At 42.5% G+C, this 27,922-nt stretch overlaps 1 protein-coding gene across 1 annotated transcript in view; it reads left to right on the top strand.

Moving 5' to 3' along the window:
• The first annotated feature begins 6,288 nt into the window (after positions 1-6,288).
• LOC310988842 (collagen alpha-1(XX) chain-like) overlaps positions 6,289-27,922 on the top strand; it is a 38,801-nt gene continuing 17,167 nt past the window's right edge. Inside the window, exons 1-12 of the mRNA XM_083975621.1 lie at positions 6,289-6,412; positions 10,072-10,221; positions 11,361-11,465; positions 16,116-16,259; positions 21,790-21,987; positions 23,018-23,215; positions 23,782-23,949; positions 25,695-25,814; positions 25,915-26,079; positions 26,297-26,455; positions 26,660-26,832; positions 27,251-27,380. Coding sequence (XP_083831747.1) covers positions 10,086-10,221; positions 11,361-11,465; positions 16,116-16,259; positions 21,790-21,987; positions 23,018-23,215; positions 23,782-23,949; positions 25,695-25,814; positions 25,915-26,079; positions 26,297-26,455; positions 26,660-26,832; positions 27,251-27,380 — 1,696 coding nt within the window. The 5' untranslated portion in view covers positions 6,289-6,412; positions 10,072-10,085. The remainder of the gene's footprint in view (positions 6,413-10,071; positions 10,222-11,360; positions 11,466-16,115; positions 16,260-21,789; positions 21,988-23,017; positions 23,216-23,781; positions 23,950-25,694; positions 25,815-25,914; positions 26,080-26,296; positions 26,456-26,659; positions 26,833-27,250; positions 27,381-27,922) is intronic.

The raw sequence follows: 27,922 nt of genomic DNA, 5'->3' as shown, positions 1-27,922 counted from the left end.
TAAATACTCATCACAATTTCCTGAAGCCTTAAAGTTCATCTTGAAATTCCTAAAGACCAATTAAATGTCACGTTAGACAAAAGGAAAAGTTCCTCAAATTTTACAGAGCCATCAAGGTGGTAGGAAATGTTGTATTTATGTTTGATAAATGACTTGAATTAGTCATTAGTTGTCACTCGTCAGAGTTATAGATTACTTTTCTGTTGACTAATGTCATGAATTGAGTGTTTGAGCCAAGCAGGCAAATGCCAAGGATGTCAGGAGGCCGGACACGGTTCCCTGAAAAGACACTGACCACTGCAGAGGTGTGATTAATGTCAGGTTTGGTGGCATGAATGCCCTCTCAATGTGATGTTTTTTTTGTTTTTTTCCAGTGGTATGTGTCCTAACAGTAGAACATGTCACACTGAGGCCATTTTAATCACGTTTACGTCTTTGTCTAGCTCTAACTGAATAAGAAGGATTAACTGAGCTACAGGGTTAGAGGTAAAGTAATGTTTAATGGAGTGATTATTTAAAGAGATGTGATATGATTGTACCTTAATGTGCCTTCTTAATGCGACAGCATTGAAAAGGCAACTTAAAGAGCTATTTTTTAAATTAATTATAATTGAATATGTGATTATGTGGCTGAAGTACCTCAGTTCCAAGCCATTTCAGAGGGTAAACATCTTTGAATGTTTTTTTATGTCATGAGTTTCTGTAAAATGCAGCAATGTTGCAAATGCATTGAGAAATAAAATAAAACTCAAGTAAAAAAGATCAGATTTTGAATCTCAGGATAAACATGAGCAATAGCTAGTTATGTAGCCAAATTTAGAATGGCATTTTCCCACTCTTCCTTATCAGTTTAGACTTCATTGCATTCCTGTCAATACACTTGATTATATGTGCTCATGAGTCGAGATGCCATGTTAAAGCAGATATCAGCTTCACGGCCGTTTCGGCTAATGCTGCGTTCAAGGCAGGCTTTTGAAACCGTAAGTTACAGCTTCAAGTCACAACTACGACTTGGTAGCGTTCCAGGTAACCCGTAGCTCGTGTTTTTACCATCCTGTTGTCTGTGAAAGTTCCCTATAACGGCCACTCGTAACTTCCGACCCGTGAACTCGTACCAGATCGAACTGGTATGACTTCACAGGAAGGAAAAACACAAAGTACGAGTTTCTTTGAACGCACCATGAGTTAGCAGCCCCCGCCCTTGTCAGGCATCAATTGGTCCTCGTGCTACGTCACCACATTCACGCGCATCCCTTGGCTGCACACACAGCCCTTCATGCCGTTCTCTCTCCTCATTGGATAACACTTGTATCCCACAAGGAAAATTTTCTCCTCGGGTTACAGCAGAGCAGAGTGACGGAGAGACTCGTGTTTAGGCTGAAACACTTCATGTAAGTGATTGCTGACGGAAAATAGGACTATTTAGGACTTATATTAACAAAAACATTCCACTGATATCTGCTTTAAGTTAAGCGTTCATTAAGGTAACTGAGTTTATTTTCACTGAACTCAGTTAACCATACTCCTGCAGGGAACAACTGAACAGGTCATTTCCAATGGCACAAAAATCTGAATACTCTTGCTTCGTCTGCAAACATTGTTGTACACTGCTCAAAAAAATGAAGGGAACACTTAAACAACACATCTTAGATCTCAATTAATGAAATATTGCAGTTTAAAATCGTTATTCAATATATAGTAGAGTGTGTTGAGAACAAAATAACATAAAAATGATCAATGTAAATCAAAATTATCATCCCAGGTTGATTTCACACGGGTGTGATATACTTGGAGTTTAAGTGTTCCCTTTATTTTTTTGAGCAGTGTAGTTATTTCTAATTTTAAAGCTCCCATGTTTTATTTCATACTTTTATTGTAAGTAGGTTCGAGATTCATCCAAACAGATAGAATATAGGTTATTTGTACGTTTAGATACCAAAAACAGGTCTGCCTGTCAATCAGATGGGAGGAGGCTCTGAGCCTCTCCTAACCAGCTGACTGTTTCCTGAAGCTCTTGATATCTTTTAGAAGATATATGGTGAGTTGTAATAGCAAAAAAACCCAAAACATGTTGGTGTTTCTGTAGCTACATCTCTCCTATAGTCTTCTCAGAGAGAAAGCTCTAAACCTTGCTTCTCATTGCCTGACTTTTGTCTTAGTGATCTGATTTCCAAAACAGCTATCAGATTAACACTTAGTGAAATAAAATCTTGTAAGGTTACCGTTAGATGGTGGGTCCAGGTGGGCAGGGCTTGGGGCATGAGAGTGGTGGCTGCTTTGTTGTGACATCACAAAGCTCGTTGTAAGGCTCAGTGTCTTTGTACAGGCTGCATGTAGGCTACACTACTTACAAAAAGTTAGGGATATTCAGCGTTCAGATGAAATTTCAGAATGCACCTAAAATGCACTATAACCTTTACAGGTGAACTTAGTTTGACCTTCTGTAAACTTTTGAAAGCACATGTCCACCTGTTACTGTAAATACAGTCCTCATAAGACGCTGTTATCTAACAAGTTGATTAATCACAAAAATCACAATGAGTGTCTAATCCATGAATCAACCACTAAATGTTCTGGTTCAATGACAGTTTGTACTGAAACAGTCCTCTTCACCATGCTACTCACATTCTGGCATCATGACACCAAGACACCTAGCCTATACAACAGTCAATCAACATTACCTGGACATGTCCTTCAAATGATGGGATGTTGTCAGAGGGAAGTTTGTCCATTGAGCTCAGAGTGTCATCAGTGAGTTGAACAGAGACACAGAGAGACTGGAAGAGTCACCGAAAGGCAGAGAAGTGGACGTCCTTTTTGGACACATGACAGACACACTGACATTTTTTCTTGTTTTGTTGATTTTGTTTCAATAAATTGTTTGAGACAAATAAATTCCATAGGCCTACTTATACTTAAATACCCTAGCCTACTTTACGTTTTAATATCACTTGAGCATGAACTTTTTACATTTACATAAATTTAACCCGTATGTCGAATGAGTTGGCTAGTGTAGCCTACTTCTCTGTGGCCTGAGGAATTGATATTAGCACCTAGACATGATTTAAAGGTCATGTAGGAATTACCCCCATCTGGTGCAGTTGCATATGGAACGTATTCTTGATGTTGCATTCACGTGAAATCGGGCAGACGTCAGACAGACAACAGACGCTGCATGTAACAGGATAAACAAGTGTCTAGTGTTCCGCCAGCACGAGGCAAAACAATTGATAGCTTTCATGTGACGTCACGGCCCGTATGGAACGCCCCCCTGGCGGTCAAAACAATCCACTTCCCCGCTGTCCGCGGCTTAGGACAAGGCAGAAAAACACACACTGCTCCCTGCTGCTTCAAAAATACCGGTGTTATGGCCCAACTGGTGTCTGATTTAACTGGTTACCGAACCGAACAACAGCTGTGCTGCACTTCCGTCCGCAGATTTGTCACAAATTCACAAATAAAGCCGCAGTTCACATGTTACTGCAGCCAATATGCTTCTGTGAGTGAACCTGTTCCGCCAATCTACAGTCAGTCAGCGCCACACTCTCACTAGTCTGCACAACACTGCACAGTATGACAAAGCCTGTCATGTTAAAGTTACGAACTAATGGAAAACACTCTGAAAATACGCTAAACAACACCGGTCATCGTCCTCGCCGCGCCGCGGTCGGTCCCGACCCTCGTTACCGTGTCGCTGCCGCCGCGGGCGGTGCTGTTGCCGGTGTCCGGTGGCGGCGGTCCCGCCGGGTTACCATCGCCGCCGCCGCCGCCGGTCCCGCTGCTGTCGGACCGCCGTCATCGTTGCCGTCGGTAGCGGTGCGTAGCAAAGCTCCGGGGGGAAGGAGGGGGGCAGCTGGTCACCGTGCAGCCCAGCTAAGGGCTCTGGTTTGTGGGTGAGAGGAGCAGGGAGCCTGGGCTCAGTGGGCTGGAGCTCAGCTGTGGAGCTCAGCGGAGCTGCGGTACCAGGACGGTGTTCCCGTACAGGAAAGTTACAGGTACATTTCTACCACTTCAATGAGTTCAGAAACATTATTTTAAGATTTAAAAAAAACTACAAAATGGGGCTTTTAATCAGAAACCAGTTGAGCCATAACACCGGAGGTATTGGTTGCAAGCGGTGGAGGATGATGACTCTCCACCAGGTAATAAACATCGCCCAACTGGAGCTTCGGCAGGGAACTGGTCATTTTAAACAGCTCGTATACAGCAGCTGGTGTTGAATATGGGTCACAAGTGCCCAAAACTTCAAAGTTGTTTTTTATATCTTTCTTTCTCGGCCGCTGACAGATGATTTAAGTCATTACTCGGTTGTTTGTCCATAGAAAGTCCATTGCGGGGCCACTTTGGAATGTTGCTTTTTGACCGCCAGGGCCCTGGGACGTGACGTCAGTGAAAGCTATCAATAGGCGTGACAATATGTTGTCATGGTGATGTCGTATTGTTTACCTGACCCACGTTTTACCGTCTTTCTCTCGTCGAGTAAAATTACATCCGGTTGGTTTGCCGACGGCGTCATTCCGGTGCCTGACTGCACCTGAAGGCAACATCAGTGCCTCCGTCCTTCCTCACACTACACAGTGGTGACAGTTTTAACAGGCGCTACCTGGAAAAGTTTCTCCCCGAGCCGACAGCTCCGGTGAGTTTCTGTGGTTACCTACGGTAACGGTAACGGCAACGTAAAAAATGGCGATGCAACATGGCAGCCTCGGTTCGGTGCGCCCCCCCTTGTAGCTATATTTGTAACGACTTGTAACAACTCATTCTAAGGTACGAGAAAGCTTTCATTTGTATGCGGGTGTGATTCGACTTAAAGGATCATAGGGCAGGATTAATGAGAACGGCCAGTGACGCGACGGCCGCTGCGCGTAACTACAGCAACCAGCGAAGCCACCGGCACGGGAGCGCGCACAGACTCTTCACTGTTTACTTTACTCTTTACAGTCTTTCCTATCTGTGTGTGTGTGTGGGGGGGGTATTTTACTGTAGGTTCTCGCTCTCTCTCTCTCTCTCTCACAGACAGACAGACACACGCGCACACACACACACACACACACACACACACACACACACACACACACACACACACACACACACACACACACCTGCCTCTTCACTGTGCTGCAGCAGGGGGCTGCTTGTCTGTTCCTCTGAGCTCCTCTGCATGGATCTGTATGGGCTCCTACAGGCCGGTACTGAGAATTAACGTGCCGGGTCCGGGTGTCGGAGCGCATATCTGTCAGGGTCCGCGGTCCCATGAAAACCAATAAACACCAGACATACCGTATTCATGATTTCATTTAAAAAAAAAAAAAAACGGACGTGTCGCGGACACGCCGGCCAGGACGTGAAAAGTGGACGTGTCTGGGCAAAAGAGGACGTTTGTCCACCTGCCTGATAACGTTATTAATGTTATAACGTCGGCTTTTAACCGCTAGCTGCGGCTAACGGCTAATAATAAGACAGTAGTGATGAGGGAGAGGGTGTGTAAGTTAGTGACCTGTCTGCTGCTGTGTGCGTGTGTGAAGGGAGGGCGAGAGAGTGGCGGCGGCGGGGGGTGGGGGGGCTTGTGCTGGGTCGTTTGCTGACAGACAGCCTAATTTGGATCCACCGTGGTTCAGAGTGATTGATATAACGGGGAGTGTCGCCACTCTGTTTTATCAATGGCTCTGCCGCGGTTGCCCTCTTCATGTACCATTCCATTGATCCATTCGAAGGCAGTCGTGGACGCGCTGACGTCAGGTCCGCCGGCCAGCGCGCGAAATTCACCCCCTGAATTGCAGCGCATTTTGCAGCACAGACCCCGTTCAGGGCAACGGAGAGATACGCGGATGGGCTCGTTCTTTTTGGTTTTGAACGCTTCCTCACCCATTATTATTTAAAAAACGTAAAACGCATGGGTATTTTCCGGTATTTTCTCACAAATCCTGCCCTATGATCCTTTAAGTGTAATACGTAGGTATTTATGAAAGCAATATTTGATTTTTGCTAATAGAAAGCCAAATAAGTTACATATTGGGGCTTTAAGGACGTTGACATTTTCTCTATTATGCTAGGCTGTAAGGGACCTTTAAGGTCAGCCTGTGGTCTGTGGACGCCATGATCCACACACTGGTACAACACGGTGACTGACTGAATATCACACCTACAGAAATATTGAAACTGGGTATGTTTGCTCTCTCGAGGTTGTTATACCCTCCTCCTCCTCCTCGGAGCACCACGCCCATGTCGGAGCAGCGGGACGGCCTCGCGTCTCGAGTTTCAACCCCGGGGAGTGAACATACTGACTGACTACCTGATGCAGGGAGCTGCTTGGCTCCACAGCTTAGCGGAACTGGCGCGTGCTGACATCTCACCTGTGGTATGCTGTGTGGCGTGAGTCTGGAGGAATAACCTGGATTCACCGAACGGCCAGGTAAGACCTCACCTGCCTGCTGCTGCTGCTGCTGCTGCTTCAGGGCGGAAAACAGTTGGTATGTCAGTGTAACGAGGCGCAGGTTTGTTTAGCCAAGTTTAGACTGCTGAAGGAAACCGGGTTCCGTTCAATATCTGACTGTGTTTACTGGTCGAAACTGTTGTTGAAAGAACAAAACGGCTTTTTAGCTACGTGAACCGACACAGGTGTGACCGATGCAGACACATCCATCTATCACAAAACCCTCTCTTTGTTCCAGCTCCTTACAGCACACACACACTCACACATTTGTATGCAGCATGAACATTTCAGAGTATTGATTAGTAATAGATATTTTTCAGCATAAGTGCTGTTATTTCAACAGTGTCATTCATTCATTTGTTTATACATCGTTTCACCATTGGTTTCAACAGGACGACTTTGTTTATAAATGCATTACATGCACTCACAACTTCTTCATAGGGTGTTAAACCATTTAGTAATAGTGTTGATATGAAACTAAAGAGTAACATCACTTACAGTAATTCAAGTTCTATTCTATTTCTTATAATGCAGCTAAATGCAGAAAAAAGAAGATTAAGTATTTAGGCTATGTCAAGGTACTGAGTCATCTGTTGTTTTGAAGAGGTGCCTGATATTACAGTTATTATTGCCCTTCATTCACTATGGGCTCCCACAGGAAGAAGTTGTTGAATACATGCGCAACGTATACCTAAAACTTCATTAGAGTGTGTTGTAATCTTTATAATGCTTGTAACTGATAAAAGGTATTTTTGTGTTGTGGTTAGTGTCTTTCTAGGCTGTACGAGTTGTTTCTGGGTGAATTGGAGTTCAAGTAATTTCATGGTGGTCATTTTTTCCTGGTGAGATCACTCAAAAGGCATCAATAAGTGAATGATGACACTTGTAGCCACTTTGGTCCCAATGTTGTGTAGTTGCACAGTAAGAGAAACCAGTGGAAGTAATTAACAGAGACTGTAATTCCATTGATTTTACTTTTCAATGCAGAGAGAGGCAAATAGACACCAACATCACGATTCTAGATAGATAGATAGATAGATAGATAGATAGATAGATAGAAAGATAGATAGATAGATAGATAGATAGATAGATAGATAGATAGATAGATAGATAGATAGATAGATAAAGTTAAATACTCTTGGCCTGATTGTATTGCTCAGATTTAATTGCATACAGTCATAAACTGAAAAAAAGTGAAAGAGGAAACTCTGTAATCCTCTTAGCAAGTCGATCTGCTGACATTGCATAACAATAGCCATCTTTTCCAGTGTGTCTGACAGGCAGGCAGGCAGACAGGTATGCACGACATGCGACTCAAGTATAAACTCAAACTTGGCAACATTCAGACAAGCAGGTACATGTGAAACATGAGAAAAAACATAGAAGAAGGGCGATACAGTCACATCACGTACCGCACATGATGGTAGTATATCAAGTGGGCTTAAAAGCCTGAAGACGGGATGGAAGCTTCTCTTTAAAAACCCTCTTCAGTGGTGACCTGTGTAATCAGGTCTAAAATCCAACAAAAGGCTCTGGCAGGAATTAAATGTCAGTGAGGAATGAAAGCGATTCTAATTTTCAAAAACATGATGTTCAGCTTTTGATTGAGCGTACAATTTAATGTTTTCCTCAAGACAGAAATGCTTCAGAGCTGTTATGTGACACAATGTGTGTGTTTTGATATTCATCTTCTGCAGTTCTGCTCATTATGTTGTCAGTAAAGCTGTCAGGTGTTTGCATGTTTGAATGTGCCCTTACTTTTCCCCATCCCCTCTATCACTTTATCAGTTTCATGTCGAACCTACTGAGCCCTTATGTAACCAAACAAAGTTTAATTGATAATTTCATTGTTTTAAACACATGTGCTTGCAAGGTCTGTGGTCTGTGACTGCCAATGTGTTCGCTGAGCTCACAGTCTGTTAACTATGTGGCTTTGTTCACTCTGCATTCTGATGCACAAAAGACAAATGTCAGAGGTTTTTTTCCCCTCATTCTCTAAAGATCACCTGCCTACACAACTTACTGTCATTTTCCTAGAGTTTCCAAGTGTATTCCAAAATTACAGAGTACACTAAGCTTTATTTTATGGAGGTCAGGCCTTTAAAATGTAAAAATTGTTTGTGGTCTGTCATCTAAATGATTGATAACCCTCTGTTTGTATTGTGTTCGAACAGTTTCTCGCAAAGCTCTTAGAAAAATCCTATGGTTGCAAATAATCTTTTTTAATGAGACAATAAGCATCCAAACATTCTAATAAAGTAATACGAGTATAGTGTTAGAATGAGATGAGATTGTTTGTAAACTTCATGTATACATCTTCTGTACTGTTGGATGCTGGCCGTCTCAGACAGAGGCGTGTTGGGTTTATGACCTCCTAAAGTGCTGTGTGTTTGTTAATATTATAGACCTGTGTGTGTCATTAGCTGTGTGAAGTCTGAGGGTCTGTAATGGGGACAAGCGCAGTAGCACCTGTGGTTTGAGTGGCCCATAAAACAGTTCCCATGGGAAAATGTGATAGGAATTGTTGGTGCCTGACTGTTCAAGAAACAAAAACTGTCAGTTTTATTTTTCCAGATGTAAGATTACATATTTCTAATGTCTGTCAATATTTCTATTACTTGCACAACTGATTGACCTACTTGATTAATCATTTGGCCAATAAAATATCAAAAAATATCACCTGTTGTAACATCTTGTCAGGAGTGACCACCAGTCCAACACGCAATATAATGAAGTTTGCTGTTAAAAAGGATAATTCAACATTTTGTCAAATTGGCCCATTTCCATAATACCTCTAGTTTTAGGAGTAGGTTCATTACCTTTAATTGTCGGTGTAAGATGTTTTTTGAACGGCGGAGCAGAGCCACAAGCTGCTCAGAGCTACGCTACAGAGGCTAATGGGATTTCTTGGTTTCCCTCATCAAACTCAACACAATCCAACAACTCTAAAACGCTCTCGTGGACAAGTTGTGACCTGCACATTCACCACGCTATGAGATAATAACATAATGTTACGAGACGGAGTTGCTTTCGAGGCAAATGCAGAGACTGGTTGCCAAAAACTGCCCCCGACGGGAACGCGGTTCAGCGGTTTTGCATGCATTTATCTCAAAAACAACTCCGTCTCGTAACGTTTTGTTATAATCTCATAGTGTGGTGAATGTGCAGGTCACAACTTGTCCACAAGAGCGTTTTGGAGTTGTTGGATTGTGTATTTGATGAGTTTAATGAGGGAAACCAAGAAATCCCATGAGCCCCTGTAGCGTAGCTCTGAGCAGCTTGTGGCTCTGCTCCGCCGTTCTAAAAACAGCTTGCACTGACAATTAAAGGTAACAAACCTACTCCTAAGAGTATAGGGATTATGACAATGGGCCAATTTGCCAAAATGTTGAACTATCCCTTTAAGGAAAAAACAAATCTAACAAATTGAGATAGATCAATATTGACGATATTTGATAAAAGGACCAGTGTGTAGGGTTTAAGAGAATCTATTCAAATCAAATACAATCAACACACACATGTTTCTCTGCCATGTTCTTACAGTAGCCCAGAATGGACAAACTGGACTTCAGTTTCATTTTAAACTGGCTTGTTTATACTGGCTGGATTGTGACTACCTTTGTTTTTCATGATTGCAGGCTCCACCTGTCTCATGTCTCCTCACTTCTCCACGTCATCTTCTTCTTCTTCTTCATCATCATCACCACCATCTTCATCGTCATTGTGGCTAATGCTGTGTTTCCTGCTCAGTGTCGTCCTGCTACTGTCGCCAGGGGTCCATGGCCAAGGTAGAGTAGCTCCGATTGTTCCAACATAAACAGGAAAACTGAAATATACACATTGGACAAATCTGAATTTTGTAATGTCTTTATTTTGTCTGGGGTTTACTTTATTGCACATTTCATTAAAAGGCAAGTCTCAATGGAGTTTCTATTTCAGTGCTGCACTAAAAAATGTCAGCCACGACCGCACACAGATCCCTCCACAAATCACGAAGTACAACACATCTATTGTGGAGCTCAACATAGATGCCCGCCCGCCTGCAAAAGTTGATTTTGTTAGTAGGTCTGTTAAACCTTGACCCTGGTTTCCCATAAGATCCTCTGCCAGGCACCCAAGAAAAGGGGGACCCTAGAGAGGCCCAGAGACCAAATTTACAGTCTCTCTTTCTTGCTCTCTCTCTCTCACACACACACACACACACACACACACACACACACACACACACACACACACACACACACACACACACACACACACACACACACACACACACACACACACACACACACACACACACACACACACACACACACACACACACATGCATACATACATGTCAGTCAGAAAAAGATCTGTTGTGTGCTTAGGGTCATACATCCACCGAAGCGATGAAGACTAAGTTGTGTGATTCATGTTCATGTCTACACTCCTTTGTCCTCCTTGCTTCCGTTTTGTCCCCCCCCCTCCACATCTTCCTCTCCATCTATTACGCCGCCACATATGACATACAACATCCTAACACAGTAATGTCTGTGACGTCCCTCTGACATGACCTACGACCCTCCAGTCCCCATCCAGCGTCTCGTTCCTGTTTCTGGACCAGACCAGAGGACAGGGCATGCTTTGATGGATAGAGGGGCAGCTGGAAAGAGGGATGGATGGAGGTTGAGAGGATAGAAACATGAAAGACGCTGCTTGTTAGAAAAACCCCTGCTGGAAATTATGTAGATGAAGCTGAAACAAGAGATGGATTTGAGTCAGGAAGTGAGAGGACTTATTTGTTTGATCTCTGAAAAGCCTACAACTGTCATGCTCTCCCCCCTTTTTCTTGACCCAAATCTTTGACTAGGCAACATGGAGACACTCATGCATTTTAAAACCTGAGTCTCTTTTTTTTGTTTTTTTTTTCTCTGTGAATGTCAAGGTCGTCTGAAGCTGACGGTCCTATCTGAGGACAGACTGCAGATGAAATGGAAGGAAGCTGATGGACCCGTTCAGGGCTACAAGGTCCGAGTGAGGCCCATCTCAGGTGAGACTCTGATTAAGTGATGATAAAATCCATCCATTAGTTGTGAGACAGTGGCCAGTCTATCACTGGGCCGACAAATAGAGACAACCACACGCTCAAATTCACACTTTTCAGCACTTTTGGAGACGGCAGTTAATCCAGTGTGAATGTCTTTGGGAAGAAGCTGGTGAACCTGAAGAGAATCCACTGAGGCATAAGAGGAATATGTCATGTCCTCACAAAAAGGCAGGAATTGAACTCTTGCTGTGAAGTGACAGTGCTAACCACTGCACCATCCCCACAAGTCATTTTGTTTTCCACTCCCACGTCCTGCTGCAATACTACCCCAGCATTACCCACATCCATGGTCTGGCTCAGTTGCGACATCTGAATTCTTCTAGTCAGATAAATGCTTTGAATTATGTGTCATATATAATGTCCAGAAAAATGCTAATTTAATCTATAAAAAACTGAACAATTTGCAAAAAGTCAAAATGAATACATATTCACAAATGTATTTTGGAATTTATATCAGAATGACTCTCTCCAAAACAAAAATTTCAATGGACAGAAAAATACGTGTCCTTCAATGTTAATGTAACAAAAATCCAAATATAAATGAATAAGGTTCACAAAAGTATTTCTGATGCACACATACTTCTTCATTTGAATATAATTGAAATCCACAAGGTATTAAAAAGAATATACAATTTTCATCAAAGACATACACATGTTGTGACATTTATACACAAACCGTTGAATCTGCATTTGAAAATAGCAGGTGGTTTGTGAACATCACTGCATTTGTATGTGTGATGTTTTGAAAATCTTTTCACTTGGGGAATAAAGTGTAGCCAGTCAATTAGCAAGTAATTGTCTCCATCCTCTCAGCCAATCACAAGAAGGTATCCCAATCATTGATCATTTCAGAACATCTCATAGCAAAGAGGTAACTAGCTAAACCTGTTAAATGTTTCACCTATGATTTGCATTGACGATCTCAGTCTGACCTGGTGCAGCTCTGCGGGGACGCCTTCATGTGACTGGCTGAAAGGACGGAGACATCTTATAAATCTCACGATTTGTCAATCCTTCTGTGTGCATTTATTCATTTTGAGATGAATCCGATACCATTAAAGTGTTGCAACCTTCCCCGGTCTCATCTAGTCTTAAAAAAAGCATCACTCTCAGTAGCCTACCTGATGACCAGATGAATATGGCCCTCGATTTGAACGTCTTAGAGTCTTTGGTTTAGGCACATAAGCAGCAGCAGCTTTGCCTCTGGCTCAGTATCAGGAAGAAAAGATAAGAAAGAAAAAAAGATGTGACTCAAAGGGCCTGATAACCTTTTATGTTCTGAGGAAACCTGGGCTGAAATTTGAGGCTCAATTTTGTATGCTGTTTTGTTAAGTTGAGAGAGGCACATAGGGGATCAGTTGTATACATCGTTCTACCATTGTGTTTTTCTTTCATTTTCAGCGCTATATCATAAAAAGCATTGGCCAAAATCCAATCCAAGTCAGATCATAAACTTTTTATATCAGTGTATGTCTTCAGTGCTAAGCCTGATTCCCCCGTCTCTAGTTTGAAACAGCAAATCAATGCGGTGTGAAAGTGCCTTTTATCTCAGTGCAATCCAGACTGGACGTGTCAGTGTCTCTGGCTTCACAGGTGATGGTTTGGATAAGAATGCAGTCGCCTCCTCCCCTCCTCTTCCTTCACGTCTGACTCCTTCCTTGACATTTTTTTTCTCTCTGTCACCCTCTTATCTCCCATTCCGCATTGTGCAGCTAAGCCCAGGCAGGTCTAAGAGAGAGGGGGGGGCTTAGGGGAAGATCTCAGTCCAATACAAGACTTGTCGTGCCCAGGGGTGTAAGGTCTAGGAAGGAGGGAGGGATGTGGGGGGTATTAAGAGGATGAAAAGGTGGCAGTACAATTCTGGGACATGTGTTGAAGATAATTGCAGAAGGTTGCGACATAGATGTGTGATTAGGAGGACAGAGGAGGAAGCTCTGTATTTAACATCTATCTTTTCCATAGCAGACACTTTTCAAATGAGCAAAACTGCAGTTAGACCTGAGGTTTTCCTGCTGCTTTAAGCCTGCAGCCTGAACTCATGGCAAAACAGGTTTGCAGAAGCGGATCTAACTCAGACATCCAAGGTCAGTGGACTGTGGAGAGGGAGGGACAGCAACAATGTATCATTTAGCATCTGGTAGAGTTGTTTTTTTTAAAAAGAGATGTTTGCTGCATTTTATTTTACAGTAGGTGAGTCTATAATACAACAAGCCCTACTCCATCAAATTAGACCAAACTATAAAGTGATCTTTATTGCACAGTAAACAAACGTTGTGGTACTATTTTCAAAGACTACTCTTTAGTTATGCTATAATTAGACATAACAGACCCAAAATAGCAATCCTTAAACACACCTAGCCTACACCAAATTATAATCCAATTAGAAACTAAAATGAGGCCCTAATATGATATTAGTTTCCATTTTCAAGACCACAGTCAAAGGAGAATCAACATAATTGTTTAAAGGTTTGTTTAATTTCTCATAAAGTACTTATGTGTGTCCAAGTGCCCAATTTAAACAACCACTTATTATGTCTCAGTATGATTGTCCATAGAATTTAATTTGATACACACTACATTTTATCACATATTGTTAATGTAGTGTAAAATATAATGCACCAAATTTATAGCATAAGTCTTATGCTATAAACTTGTTGCATTTTATTATTTGCATAAAACATACAGAAAATCTGGGAACATTAGGAATACAAAAATAAAAAGTTCAAGGATAAAATTCTAGGATATGAAACTCTTTTGGAGACACTGATTGTGAACATGAGGTCCAGTTGAAATATTTCGATTTTCTGTGATTGTGTTGGTAACAAGATGAATCAGCATAAAGGAGGGAGGTGTCTGATCTTGCAGAGATTGACATCACTGAAGAGACTTTCAGACAGGGATCTGTGGGAACCAGCTCCTGAGATCACCAGAAAACTAGAAGAATGTATGAAAGACTGTGAATTTATTTGGCACCAAAGTCTTAAATAATCTAAGATGAAAAACGTTTTAAGATCGTTTAGTTGACCCATCAGAGAGCGTGTTTATTCTGTGGAGGGTGTTGCTTACTTCTTTGTGTGATAGTCTGACTAATGCTGAAAGAAACACATGCAAGAAAGTCGTCAAGGCTGCTTCTAAAATTACTAACCACTCCCTAAAAAGAGAGGCCCGGGCTAAAAGGCTCAGAACATCATTAGAGATTTTAGAGAAGTACATCACCTGAGGCTGTTTGACACTTGAATGGTAAACCTGAGTTCCTGTAGTGTTCACTGTGTCTGTAATCTGTAGTGAGGGCCCAAGCGCACTGAAAGGGTGTGAGGACCCGATGGAAAATCGCTGTTTATTATTAGTAGTATTATTGTCTTTGTAATAATGTGTATAATTTGAATGTTTTTAGATTATTTGGGTTTTTATTAGTCTTGATTTATCTTTTACATACGTGGTACTTTGTGTATATTATTATGTTTTATGTATATGGTGATTTAATCAGCTAAACTCAAAACTAAAATACAAACTCTCTCCTAGGTTTTTAGTAGAGATTTTACAATTTTTTTTGAGTCAAAAGTCAGGAGCCATGTGTTTCCCTTAAAACCAGTGTTTCTCAAACTTTTCAGACCAAGGATCATTCTATTCATCTATGTTTTTTGTGGGGCTGGATGTCATCAAATGCACCATGAATCTTAGTCAGTGTCTGAGTCATGGCGACTAAGTTACTGCTAAAACTCAACCCATTATCTCAATTGGTTTATTTATACCTGTTATAAAATACAGCCAAAGATAGAACAATAAATGAATCCAAAATAACAGATTGTATCAAGAATCACCTTGGAATCGTGCATGCAATTAAATATTAGGAGTCAAATGTAGGAGTTGTTTCATTCCTGTCTATTTCTTTTTCCTTATAATTTTTTTTTTCTTTTTTTTTTTTTCTTTCTTTTTTCTCCTCATGAAATGATTCTGACAATGTGATTTCTTCTTGATAGATACAATGTATATCTTCTCAAAACCTTATTGATCAATCTCTTCCAAACATATCATTGTGAAAATTAAACCACAATTAACCTTTATGATTTTAATGAGCATTGATGGGCTCATTAAATGGGAGGTCTCCACATTCACTTTCAAATGTCAGGCTGCTCATTTTTTAACATAAACTCTAAAACAAACTGTAAAATGCACCTTTGAAGAGAATTACTTACTCAAAGATACTCCAAATCATTCATCCCTTCTGCTCTCAGGTTACTTAACAGTCATGTTAAATGGCTGTGCTCCTCACATGGTGCAGACGTAACAAATGTCTAATGATTTGTTCATTGTATTGCTTTTAATTTTATCTTGACCTCTGTGTGGTTGTTGATCTGCACCTTTGACACATAAATGTTGTTTGTTTAATTGATGGCGGGGCATCAAATCAATTGTCCTCTTATAAAGTTGTCTGAATCTGCATATGAAGCTATGTCCAAGTACTGTACACTGTAAAACTGTCACCTCACAAACTTGAATTGAGAATGTACATAAAAAAGCTGCTTTAGACTTAATCTCATAGTAACTTGGAGCCAGATGTTTATCAGCCAAGTTGCTCGTTTCGTCTTCCAGATGTTCCACAGCCGGAGCTGATGCTGACCACCACACGGGGCCGGGCCACCGTGGCGGGACTGGACTCCAGCCAGGAGTATGCCCTCCAGGTCCTCGTGCTCAACGGAACGACGGAGAAGCTTCTCGCCAAGAGACGATTCACAAGTAAGAACCACACAGCGAGGTGGATGGGAGGCTGGTTGGGGGAAAAAAAGGAGGAGATAAAGAATGGAGGGTGGCAGACAGGCACAAAGGGAACAAAGAGCTTATTGAGATCAAGGCTGCTGAGATCAAGTAAGAAAAGAAAATATTCAGCTATGGAGACGCAACAGTGGCTCACCTGGTAGAGCAGCACCTCTCTCCCACTGTCCTTCCAGAATAAAACGCCTGAAAAATGTAAGATTTCTCAGCTTTGTCACCTGTAATGATGGAGGATAGATTGTGAAGACAAAAAATAATCATATTTACATTTTAATTTTTTTTTTTAGCCTTTATTTATACAAGTAAAATCTCATTGAGACCCAGGATCTCATTTCCAAGAGAGACCCGTTTCAGGTAGGCAGCAGCAAAACACAAAGTTACAGACTAACTGAACGTACAAGAGACAAAACACAAAACACAAACATTAAGATAATTAATGCAAACTACAAAAGTGCGAGAAGAAGAATAAAACTAGTACATACATGTGCAGACCCCTACAGACTGTCTCACCAGCCTTCCTACAAGTAATTTGAAGTCCCCTAAAGGTTTATTCCTTTAGGGGACTTCAAATTACTGCTTCAAGCTTCTGCTGGAGCATCTTTTATAATGTACAATAGGATTATTTTTCATGTACAACCCATGAAATGTATTTCTTCTTTGCGGAAGGTGACAAAACACACACAAGTTTGAACAAGGGACATAAAATCCACAGGCAGGATGTGATGGGATGTACACGTTGATGACATTGGCAAGAAAGCAGAGTCATATCATAGGAGGAGGTGCATTTTTGACATTCTTATCACACACACACACACAGCTGGATTACAGGCTGACAGTTGGGCTGTGTTTGAACTCCCTGTGTGTACTTACATGAGCGAGGTGTGTTCCTGGGTTGTAAATCTGCCCACAAACCAGCATTTGTTCCTCTGTGGCTCACTAAGGCCACATTACCAGCTAAAATTACACAGTGGGTAATGGCCGTCCGCCCACACTCTGCGACCGTGTCCGAGGAGGATGAGCAGCCGATGGGGAGGGAGGGCAGCTAGCATTTTGTCTGAAGTTTACAGGTTGTGGAGCCTCACTTATGTTCCTCAGATTGTTGCCTCCATCAGTGATCTGTCTCCTGATGAGGATCCCATCACAGCTATTGATTCCTCACTGATTTGTGAGCCCCTCTTCCTCATAACATTTTATCACCAGACTGTGTTAACTACCCTCCTGGGGGCTGGTATTAGGTCAGGCTAGGTGGTACAATATGTAGATGCAGCCTGTGGTTGCTGGTGAGCCGTGCGAGCGATAGTGGGTTACTGTGTCGGGGCGAGCGTGTCCGGGCAGGCCAGAAAAACATGTGGAAATTGGAAAATCGTAACACTGGCTGTCTCACTGGAATGATGGCAGTCTGGGAATTCCTTCCTGGTGTGTTTTTGCCTTTCCCATTTGCTCTAAGCCTCCCCCAGGCCCTGTACTTATTTTGAGCTGTGCTGGTGATAGTAGGTGACTATTGTTAAGGCAGTTTTTACATCCGAGGAAATTTCACCCTCAATTTGCTGCCATTGACCTTGTCTCTTTACTCCAGGCGAGGATTTAACAGTGAGACTCACCAAGTTGAAGGAGTTAAGACAGTGAAGTAACACCGCACACTACACAGATCTGTCTTTACCTCGAGCGTATTCGGTTTTATCTCTGATCTAAACCGACTGGGTCGTGAAACCCACTTTTATATAGATATGTTGTCCAGTCATGCGGCTGCACTGTCAGCATTCAGACAGCCCTGCAGTCATCTTAGTCAGAAAGCAGGGAAATACCACTCTCAAAAGCAAAACATGTCTGGTTCTAATATTGCACTGCCTCTTGTTAGTCATCACAGTGTCCTATCCAGAGCTACAGTAATTATATAATAGGAGGTAAAAGATTTATTGATTCATCCTCAACCCTGCAGGTTCCTGACCAGAGGCCCCTGAAACATTGTGCGATGATGTTCCCCAGCACAAAGTCTGATCACAGTGTTGAAGTTGACACAGATAAGATGATTGGTAGCGAGTGCTAGTGAAATGGCTCTATGTTCAATGTCGGTCAGTTTAGTTGCTCAAGTAGCTCAGGTGCCAATGTATTGGAGATCTGATCTCTCAGACCACATTCGGAGGTGGTCTGGGCCACATGTGGAGATGTTCTGAAACCAGCACTGGAAATGCCTCTGCTCTGTTACTGCACACAATGTTGGATCAGGCATCGGCAAGTACATAAATACACTGCCCACTGCTCCAAAAAAGATGTCACTACTTGGATTTGACTAAGCTAATAGGTAAGAGCCTCCCATTGGATAATTACTGCATGTATGATTATGTTTTAGCTTTGTTTCAACTTATCTAACCCTAACTGATGCAGTCTCATTTCTTAAAGGAGACATATTATGCCCCTTCTCCACAAATTAAAATAGTTCCCAGGTGTCTTAAAGACATGTCTGTGACATGCTTTGGTCAAAATACCCCAAGGATCACAGCTCTTTTCATCCGCTCAAAACAGCCCTGTTCAGAACGGCTGGTTTCAGTGCCTGTCCCTTTAAATACAAATCAGCCACTGCTGGTCCCGCCCCATCCCTTCAACTGGTACCAGGTAGGGGTGGGGTTATGCAAATTCAAAAGCTAGTTACATCACTGGAAGACATCTGAGGAAACAGCTCATAAAACCACGCAGATTTCAACCAGATTTTTTTTGGGTTAATTTCAGAGGTTGCGCTAGACTTTTTCGTCGCCGGTCATTTTGACTGACGGGGTCATAAAAATTCCGTCATAATCTATTTTTACCGGTCACTTTAATTTTTTTTAATGATAATAATGCCATATTCAATAGCATTCAATTTTAATTCATGTTTAATTCATATCAAGTCCAAACAAAATGAACAGAGAATGCTCCGGAGCAGAGTCGGCGTCAGAGCACATCTAACCGTGGGTCAGTCAGTGAATGCGGGGTCACTTTCTGCCTCAACATCTAAATACAACGTTAGATGACATCAGTTTTCTGTCAACAATCAACATGCTAACCCATGTGTTATACCAAAACATCCAAAGGAGCACGTTTTCACATAGGCACCGCATAGTGCACTGGTGTTAGCTCTCTCTCTCTCTCTCTCTCTCTCTCTCTCTCTCTCTCTCTCTCTCTCTCTCTCTCTCTGTGCCTCTCATTTCTCTTTTACGCACGCACGCAGCCATTGCGCATCACTGAAACAACTGAAGCTATAGACCACACAGCCAGATGCAGCACAAATTCAGACAGGACAAGACCCACTCAGCTTTAAGTGTTATAAACAATGCCACGGCGGGCAAAATACATTCAAAGTAGGCTTAACGTTACCTTTAGAAGAGTTGTGCTCGGCGAGTGTGTGAAACGGTGATGTCCTGCCCCCACCGCTCTACCTGTACCGAGACACACCGCTGTGTAGCTACAGCGTCAGCTACGTAACTTAACAGCTGACTACTGTCGGTCCCTCGGACACTGCAGCTGAATCTCGCCCGTTAAATCATTATCGACCGTCATATTTGCACTGACACGACTCCCAGTCAACATTTAATCCACTTGAAGGAGTTTGAATCCTGCGGGGAAGCTTTCTGTCTTCTTCTCTGTTGTTAGTGTGGCTACAGCGCCACACACGCTCCACACAAGCCTAGAGGAGGTACTACAGCGTTTTCTACTGAGCGCACCAGCCAGCTGTGAGGTTTTTTTTTATTTTTTAATCTAATTCTCACCGTAGTGACTTTGTGACATTGTATATGTTTTATATCGTTATCCACCGCTCCATTTATTGATTATCCGCCGGCTTCATTGTAAACAAATGCACATGGCCAGACGCCATGGCTGTGAATTGCAATCTGTCAAAATGACGGATGGCCTCAAAATCTTTCCGTCACCATTTAAAAAAAATGGTCAATGACGGAAAATATCCGGTTAACGCGACCCCTGGTTAATTTTCACATTTTGGAGGCCAGAAGGCAAGACAAACAACCAAATGAGTGATATTTCCATAATATGTGCCCTTTAAACAACCATCTTGGAAGACACATCCTGTGGTCAAGGAGAAGATGTTAATCTGTTTCAGAAGGGTCAAATTATTGGCATCAAGCAAATAAAACATCTAAGGAGATTGCTGAGACTATAGCCTACTACTAAATTGGGTTAAGAACTGTCCAACACATTATTAAAGACCCCCTCCCATGAAAATTGTGTTTTTCGTGCTTTTCACATGTTCCTGTGGCATTTTTCTTGTGTTAGAGGACATATCAGCAGAAAGGGAAGTGCAAAATTGCATTTCTGAGTTTTTCTGCCTTCAAATTGCTGTGAACCAATGGCAGACGCAAACTGGCAGTTTCAGGGAGACGTGTCACAACCCCAGGGGAGGGCACTAGTGCTACAAGATCCCGCCCCGTTCTGCATCTGGCTCAGGGGTGAAAGGCAAGGTATAACAGGTATAGCTCACCTGGTAGAGCAGCTTGCACCGTGAGCAAGGACTATGTTCCAGTTTGGGATCGAATCCCAGTGTGCAGTTTTACGCTAAACGCGCTGAATCGGTAATTGTACAATGTCCAGCTGTCAGCGAGCGGCGAGGGGGTGGCTGGGCGGGTGCAGAGCAGCGCAGTCTCCGCCCACCCTCCAGAGGTGCATTGCTAATGAGCTGCTGGTGCTGTGCAGAAGAGGAGCCCTGGGAAATGGCACAGGTTTTGTGATTTTGGCTAAAAACTTCATAATCACAATTTAAAGACCACAGAGAATGTTTTAAAATAACCAAAAAGGGTCACGGGAGGGGGACTTTAAAACCTGGAAGGATAGTGGGGAACCATCATCTTCCAGGAAGAAATGTGGTCCTATGTGACCATAGGGTCCAGACCATAACCCCAATGAGAATCTTTGAAAAATTAATGCAACTCTGGACGGAAATAAATGTTGTGACTTTGCAGAAGCTTATTGAAACGATGCCACAGCGAATGTGTGCTGTAAACAAAGCTAGAGGCGGTCCAACGAAATATTAGAGTGTGTAACTTTGTTTTGGACAGGCAGTGTACATGCAACAATCCAGTACCAAGTCTTCAAAGTCAGTTTATCCACGTTATTCAATCAGTTGCAGCACACGGTTGCAGTTTTCAGTGTGGTTGATGAATGTTTATTTCTAGATTAATTATTACAATTATGAAAAGAAGAAGAAAAGCAGTAAAAATATATATTACAATTTTATTAAAAAAAATAATAATTTATGATGATGGTCAAACTGTATATTAGAAGACAGTCCATTCTCTGCATTTGTTTTGCATTGGTTCCACTTCAGGCAAGTCATATACTAATATATGTATGTCAGTAATATGCACGGTCCCACCACAGTTTCATAACGAGCCAACCAGACTGTGAACTATATAGTGTGAACTTATACCATTCCATACAGTACATTAATGCAAATTAATATTAATTATCCACATGTGATTTCCTTTGCTGCTCTCTTCTCTTCCAGTGGAGAGTCTGCGGGAAGAAGAAATGATCCGCAGCGGCAGCCGAGAGCAGAGGAAGAAGATGCTGCCCGGCGGGTCGGGGTCAGGAGACCTGGACGATGCAACGGAGGCTCTGCTGGGTCTGCCGACTATTCTGTATCCAGACCCCACCACCACCTCCACCACCACCACCACCACAACCACAGCTGCTACTACTACAGGTGATAAAAACACTGCATCAACACATACTCAGATTGTGGTGTTGTTACAGCATGATGACTTGACCTGGCAAAATAAGAGGCATCTCGTAGAGTAAAATGGGACTGTGGTCCTTATTACACTGCCTGTATTATAATTGTATAATATTATTTGCACATTTTGGAAGAGCACAAAGTGAATTCAAGTGCAGGAAGAAAGCATAAAAATCACACATATGAATCGACAGCATACGTATCCAAAATGTAAAAAACTGTTACACAAATCAGGCAACATGAGAAAAAATGAAAAAGATGTGATGGTAATGCAAGTACGGTCTGAGAAGGAGTATTTCAGGACACATTTGAACAGCTGAGCCTAAGACACAGCAGAGCGAATAGGAACTGGGTGAGGTTTTCAAAGCCAATACAGTCTGATGATCCCCTGTCTTTATCCTGGACTCTGGAAAAGCTCACGGGCCTGAACCACCAGATGTAAGAGGAACTCAAAGTTTGTAGTCCACTGATCTGCTCTGACGCTTGACTTTGTAAAGATTTAAAAATGATTTCTCAAGTAAAACAAGTGCAAAGAGCTGGCAACCCCGGGTGATGTGAGGAGATTATTTTTTGTCTTAGTCAGAAGCCTGGCTGCTCTGATCTGCCTACAGCCACTGTTATTATAACACTGAGGGATGCCAACACACACCTCCACACGTGTACTGTACACACAGGGGTACACCAACATAATAATGACAGCCCAGCAACAGTAGCTGGAGTAAGAGTGAACACAGGAAATAAAAGCAGATATGAGGACAGATAGAGCTTGTTAGAAATTGGTTATTTCATAAATTACGAGCAACGGCAAAAAATGTGACCTATTAATCATAAAATAAACAAAATTCTCGTTTTTCCTTTTGACACTTAGGAAGTCAGATTGATCTAATGTCAACAGGAGATTTCCTCCCATGTACTGTACGGCCTCGACCGGTCCCTAAACGATCTGTGCTTATCTCACTGTAACCCCACCCATGTGCTTGCCATTACCTCTCTCCCCCAGAGCCCCCGGCCACAGAAACCCCCACGCAGCCCCCCGACGAGGTCCCAGAGAAAACCGCCAAAGAGAAGCGGAAGAAGAAGAAAGAAAAAGAGCGAGACCGGTCGAAGGTGGAGAACAAGGACCAGCAGGGAACAACACAGGGGAAACAGGCGGAGGAGAAACCCCGGAAGACGCCTTTCACCACCCAGCCGGTCACAGGTGACCCCCCCCCCCCGCTCCCACAGTGCTGCACAAACATGACTCATGACAAACTCAGTTCTAATCTTCTACCTATGATGACATTTGTTGCTTTAATGAGCCAAAACATGCTGGTAATGATGAGGACAGCTGTCCCTGAGCAGGAAGTTAAGAACGTCTGGTCATCATCTTCTTATGAATTAAGGAACAAACGGCTGGAGAGCCGTTAAGTGTTAGTTTGAGATGTGATGACAGTGTTTACACGAGGGAGGGACAGGTAAAGGAAAGGATAATGACAGGCCCTCCTGTTCAGCTGCAGGGCACATGTGTCCTCTCCTTCATAATCCAAGTGAGCACACACGTTCACATGCAGGGAAACTCACTCATGTTCATGTTGGCACCGTGTTCACACACAGCATCTGTTTCCTGATCTAAAACCATGCATTAAACGGTGTCAGTGGCTAAATGCATGGTTTGTTGCAATTCCCCGCGAGAACAGCTTCAATTCTCTTCTATATAAAAAAAATCAATCAACACGTCTCTGCAGTCAGTTTTAAATCGTTTGCTCCACGCTTCTTTTTATGCAGGCATGTCTCCAAGGAGACCGTTTGAGTGCAACAGCGACGCAGCGGCGGACATCATGCTGTTGGTGGATGGATCTTGGAGCATCGGACGCACAAACTTCAGACGAGTCAGAGACTTCCTGGAGGGACTGATGACGCCCTTCAACATCGGGCCGGACCACATTCAGATAGGTGAGGATCAGGGTGGGGAGGGGGGGGTGAAGCCTCAGTGGGGGCGGTGCTCATGTGGACACAGTGCCTCACTGTGGCCGTCCTGTGTCGTCTGTTTGATCCACACCAACTGGCTAAGGGAACATGACATGTGTTTTTGTTTTTTATTGCCAGACAAAAACATTGCTACATCGATCAATGATTAGTTATTATGATTTATATACAGTAGCTCTGTTTCTGCGCAACCTATTCAAAAATATTTATTTGATTTCTGCTGATTGGTTAGTTGTCGATGGCCATAGTTATTTACATGTGTGTTTCAGTTTCAAGTTTTTGTCACATATAATTACACGTAATTACAGTGAAATTCTTATGTAGGCTACCTCTGGTTGTCGAATAAGAATACAAAAATATATAAATAAAATAATTAGAAACAATAGAAGTTTTTTTGTTTCAAGTTTTATTTGAAACCAAAGAGGATACGAAGGCTGTCTGCCCTACAAGCGCCATCTTTTGCATTTCTACTCATTTGTGTTTGTGCATCCACAGACACACAAGCACACACCCAAATACCAATACACCCCCGGCAACAGCACTTAGCCATAGCAACCACCTGGGATAACTAGTAACACCACAGCAGCCACAGAACAACTACTCCCCAGTGCCAGAGCAAATAACCGACAACAACTTGCAACCAACTGTGCCAGGAATAGCATCAAGACACACATTAATGTTTGTTTTTAGTGTTTTTTATACAAGTCTGTCAAAGAGGAATTTCTGTCACTCGTGATAATAAAGCTTACCTAGTATCTATCTATCTATCTATCTATCTATCTATCTATCTATCTATCTATCTATCTATCTATCTATCTATCTATCTATCTATCTATCTATCTATCTATCTATCTATCTATCTATCTATCTATTCATCCATCCATCCATCCATCCATCCATCCATCCATCCATCCACCCGCCCACCTACCTGACCAACAAATATAAAAGCCCAGTTCACCCCATTCGCAGATCAAGTCTTCAACCTCAATTAGTTATCAAACATATTTGATATTTATTTGATATTCTGAGGCTGACATTAGTTAGCATACTGCAGCTGCAAGATATAAAGTTAAAAATCTCACCTCCAGTTCTTGTGGAAAAATAAAAGACTCATCTAGACTTGTTTATCTTTACCAACATCACATCAAGCTGTTGCACCACAGTCTCTGCCTCTGCATGAGATCAGGTGAGGTGGTCCCTGATTAGCCCCTCGAGCACTGTAATTTTAATATAGGCAACAACAACATGTGATGTATCGTGATTTTGTAATCTTACTCTTTGGTGTGTGATGCAACTCTATATTGAAATTTCTTTGGTGGTTTTACGTAAAATTCCTGTGGTCTCACATCCACCTATCATAAACCACCAAATGACCCCACAGCTCCTTTCAGCTCATACACAATTCATGCCTCAGCTCCTTTTATGATACTTAATCTTATTTCACTTCATGTTCCACCTGTCAGGCTGAGACTTGTCAGACCTCAACGCCTTCATTTCAGATGCTTTTTCAACATCAACACATTTCTAAAGAATAAAATCAAAACATTCTTTCGTTTCTTATCTCCAGTAGTGTGTTTTTGTGGTTGGGAGTCTATATAGCAAGTTGTAATAGAGCGCAGATTATCAGCACAATAACAAAAAACAAAATACAAATATTACAATTAACCATTTAAAGTAGATTCTTGTGTAACATGTGATGTATTTTGTCCCAGGTCTGACCCAGTACAGCGGTGACCCTCGCACAGAGTGGCATCTCAACAACTTCACCACTAAAGAGCAGCTGCTGGAGGCAGTGAGGAACTTTAGATATAAAGGAGGAAACACGTTTACAGGTAAACACACACATCATCAACTTACAGACACACTGTGTGCCATTGTTTGTTCCATCTGTGTGTGTGTGTGTGTGTGTAAACCCTGCGTCCCGTCTCCCAGGCCAGGCGCTGCTCCACGTCATGGAGGAGAACATGAGGGAGGAGGCGGGAGCGAGGTCGGACACGCCGTTCTTCCTGGTCCTGCTGACTGATGGCAAATCTCAGGATGACGCCATCGCTGCAGCAAACCGGCTGAAGAACGCCGGCGTGGAGATCATCGCTGTAGGTGAGACTGAGAAGAAGACCTCCCAACGTTCAAGACCATGCTCAAAACTCACCTTTTTAAATTAACTTTTAATATATAATCAGATGTGTTTTATAGCTGTTTTTATTTTATTTTATTCTGACTTTGCTCTATTTTATGATTTTAAGTAAATAAAATGTGCAGTGTAGTCCTGTTGGGGGGGTCGTTTTGAACCATTTCATATCTTTGTGTCGCTCAGGTGTGAAGAACGCCGATGAAGCCGAGCTCAGACAAGTGGCGTCGGAGCCGGTGGATCTGAACGTCTACAACGTCAACGACTTCCCTCTGCTCAGTAAACTGGTGGCGCGGCTGGTCCACATCCTGTGTGGGAGGATAGAGGACCGTGGCATTAAGAAACGTAACCCCCTCTACCAGCTGCATCTTCCTGTTGTTTCTTTTTTTTGTCATTTAATCTCTTGACATTGACGTTGCTGCCTGTGTGCTTTTAATTTCCCCCTTGGGATATTTAAAGTCTTTTAAATTGAATTGTTTCCCTTTAAATGCAAACCTTCCTGTCTCGTTGATGCCTGATGTGTGAATCCGCCGTTGCTGCCTTCTGCAGGAAGGGAGCCTGCACCCACGGTGGACCCCGCCCTCTCCTACCCAAGTCCTACTGACCTGCGCTTCTCTGAACTTGGCCCCAGAGAAGTGAAGCTCCACTGGACCAACCCTGTTAAACCGGTCCAACAGTACAGAGTGGTTTACCACAGCGCCGAGGGTCAGAGACCACTGGAGGTTAGAAAAGTGACTGTTGATTAGAGATAAACACTGTTATATAAACACATTCCTCTCCCCATGAAGAATTCAAAGCAGCCTTGATTCCCGTTGTGGGAGAAAGGTGCTGGATGGCAACCAGGAAAGTGTTTGTGGTTCCAGCTGGATACAAGGAGCAAAAACATGTTTATCCTCTAATGTTTCCTCTTCAGTAAAGTATCCACTCTGACTCAGGATGTAACAATAGAAGTGTTAGGGACTTTAAGCAGCAGCAGTTGAAAGGCCGACTTTGAGGTGATTCAATGATGTGGATCCTATGTTGAAACTACCTACAGTTATAGTTTTGTTATATTTTACATGGTCATTTTGTTGATATTCAATTATACCACTAGTAGCATAACAAATATGATACCTAGCTACAGTGTTGCTCTGTCTCCAGGTGGTACTGGCCGGTTCAGAGTCCACTGTGCTGCTGGAAGGCCTCTCCTCTCAGACGCTGTACCACGTGTCCATCTTCCCCGTGTATGAGGACAGCGTTGGCCTGGCTCTCAGAGGAACCGTCACCACATGTGAGACCAATAACACACCGACGTCTGAATTGTTTTCCATCACCTTGTTTTTTTAATGAACTGTACTGTACTTTTCATATTAGGAATCAAACTCAGTCCCTGTAACCATCTATACTGTGTCTATTAATATAAAAGACCTGCTATCTCACTGTGAAAAGGTTGAACTGAAAAAAAAAATCACCCTTTTCGCTTTATGCAGTAATATATTAGATGACCTTCAGCAGTGCATGTGATCTGCCCTTTCTCAGTCCTGCTGTATGCAAAAGCACTGAGATAAAATCAAAACAGATTTCTTTTCAAATGTCACTGTACGATAGGAAATAAGTGAGGATCCTAAAATGACACTTAACATTTGCAGGCATCCTCTGTAAAGAAACAGTGTGTTAAAGGGACAACGAGGAGTTTCTATTCGGTTATAAAAAAGTCTCACGTTAATGTGGATGAATCTCCGCTACCCACACTTGTTAATGGGCCCATTTTCGATAAATATATCGTTCTGTCTCTATCGTTATTTTGTTATTATTAGTGGTGGCGGAAGTGCT

Source organism: Trachurus trachurus (assembly GCF_905171665.1).
Source record: "Trachurus trachurus genome assembly, chromosome: 7".
NCBI classification, from domain to species: Eukaryota; Metazoa; Chordata; class Actinopteri; order Carangiformes; family Carangidae; genus Trachurus; species Trachurus trachurus.
This window is presented reverse-complemented; position numbering and strand designations above follow the sequence as displayed.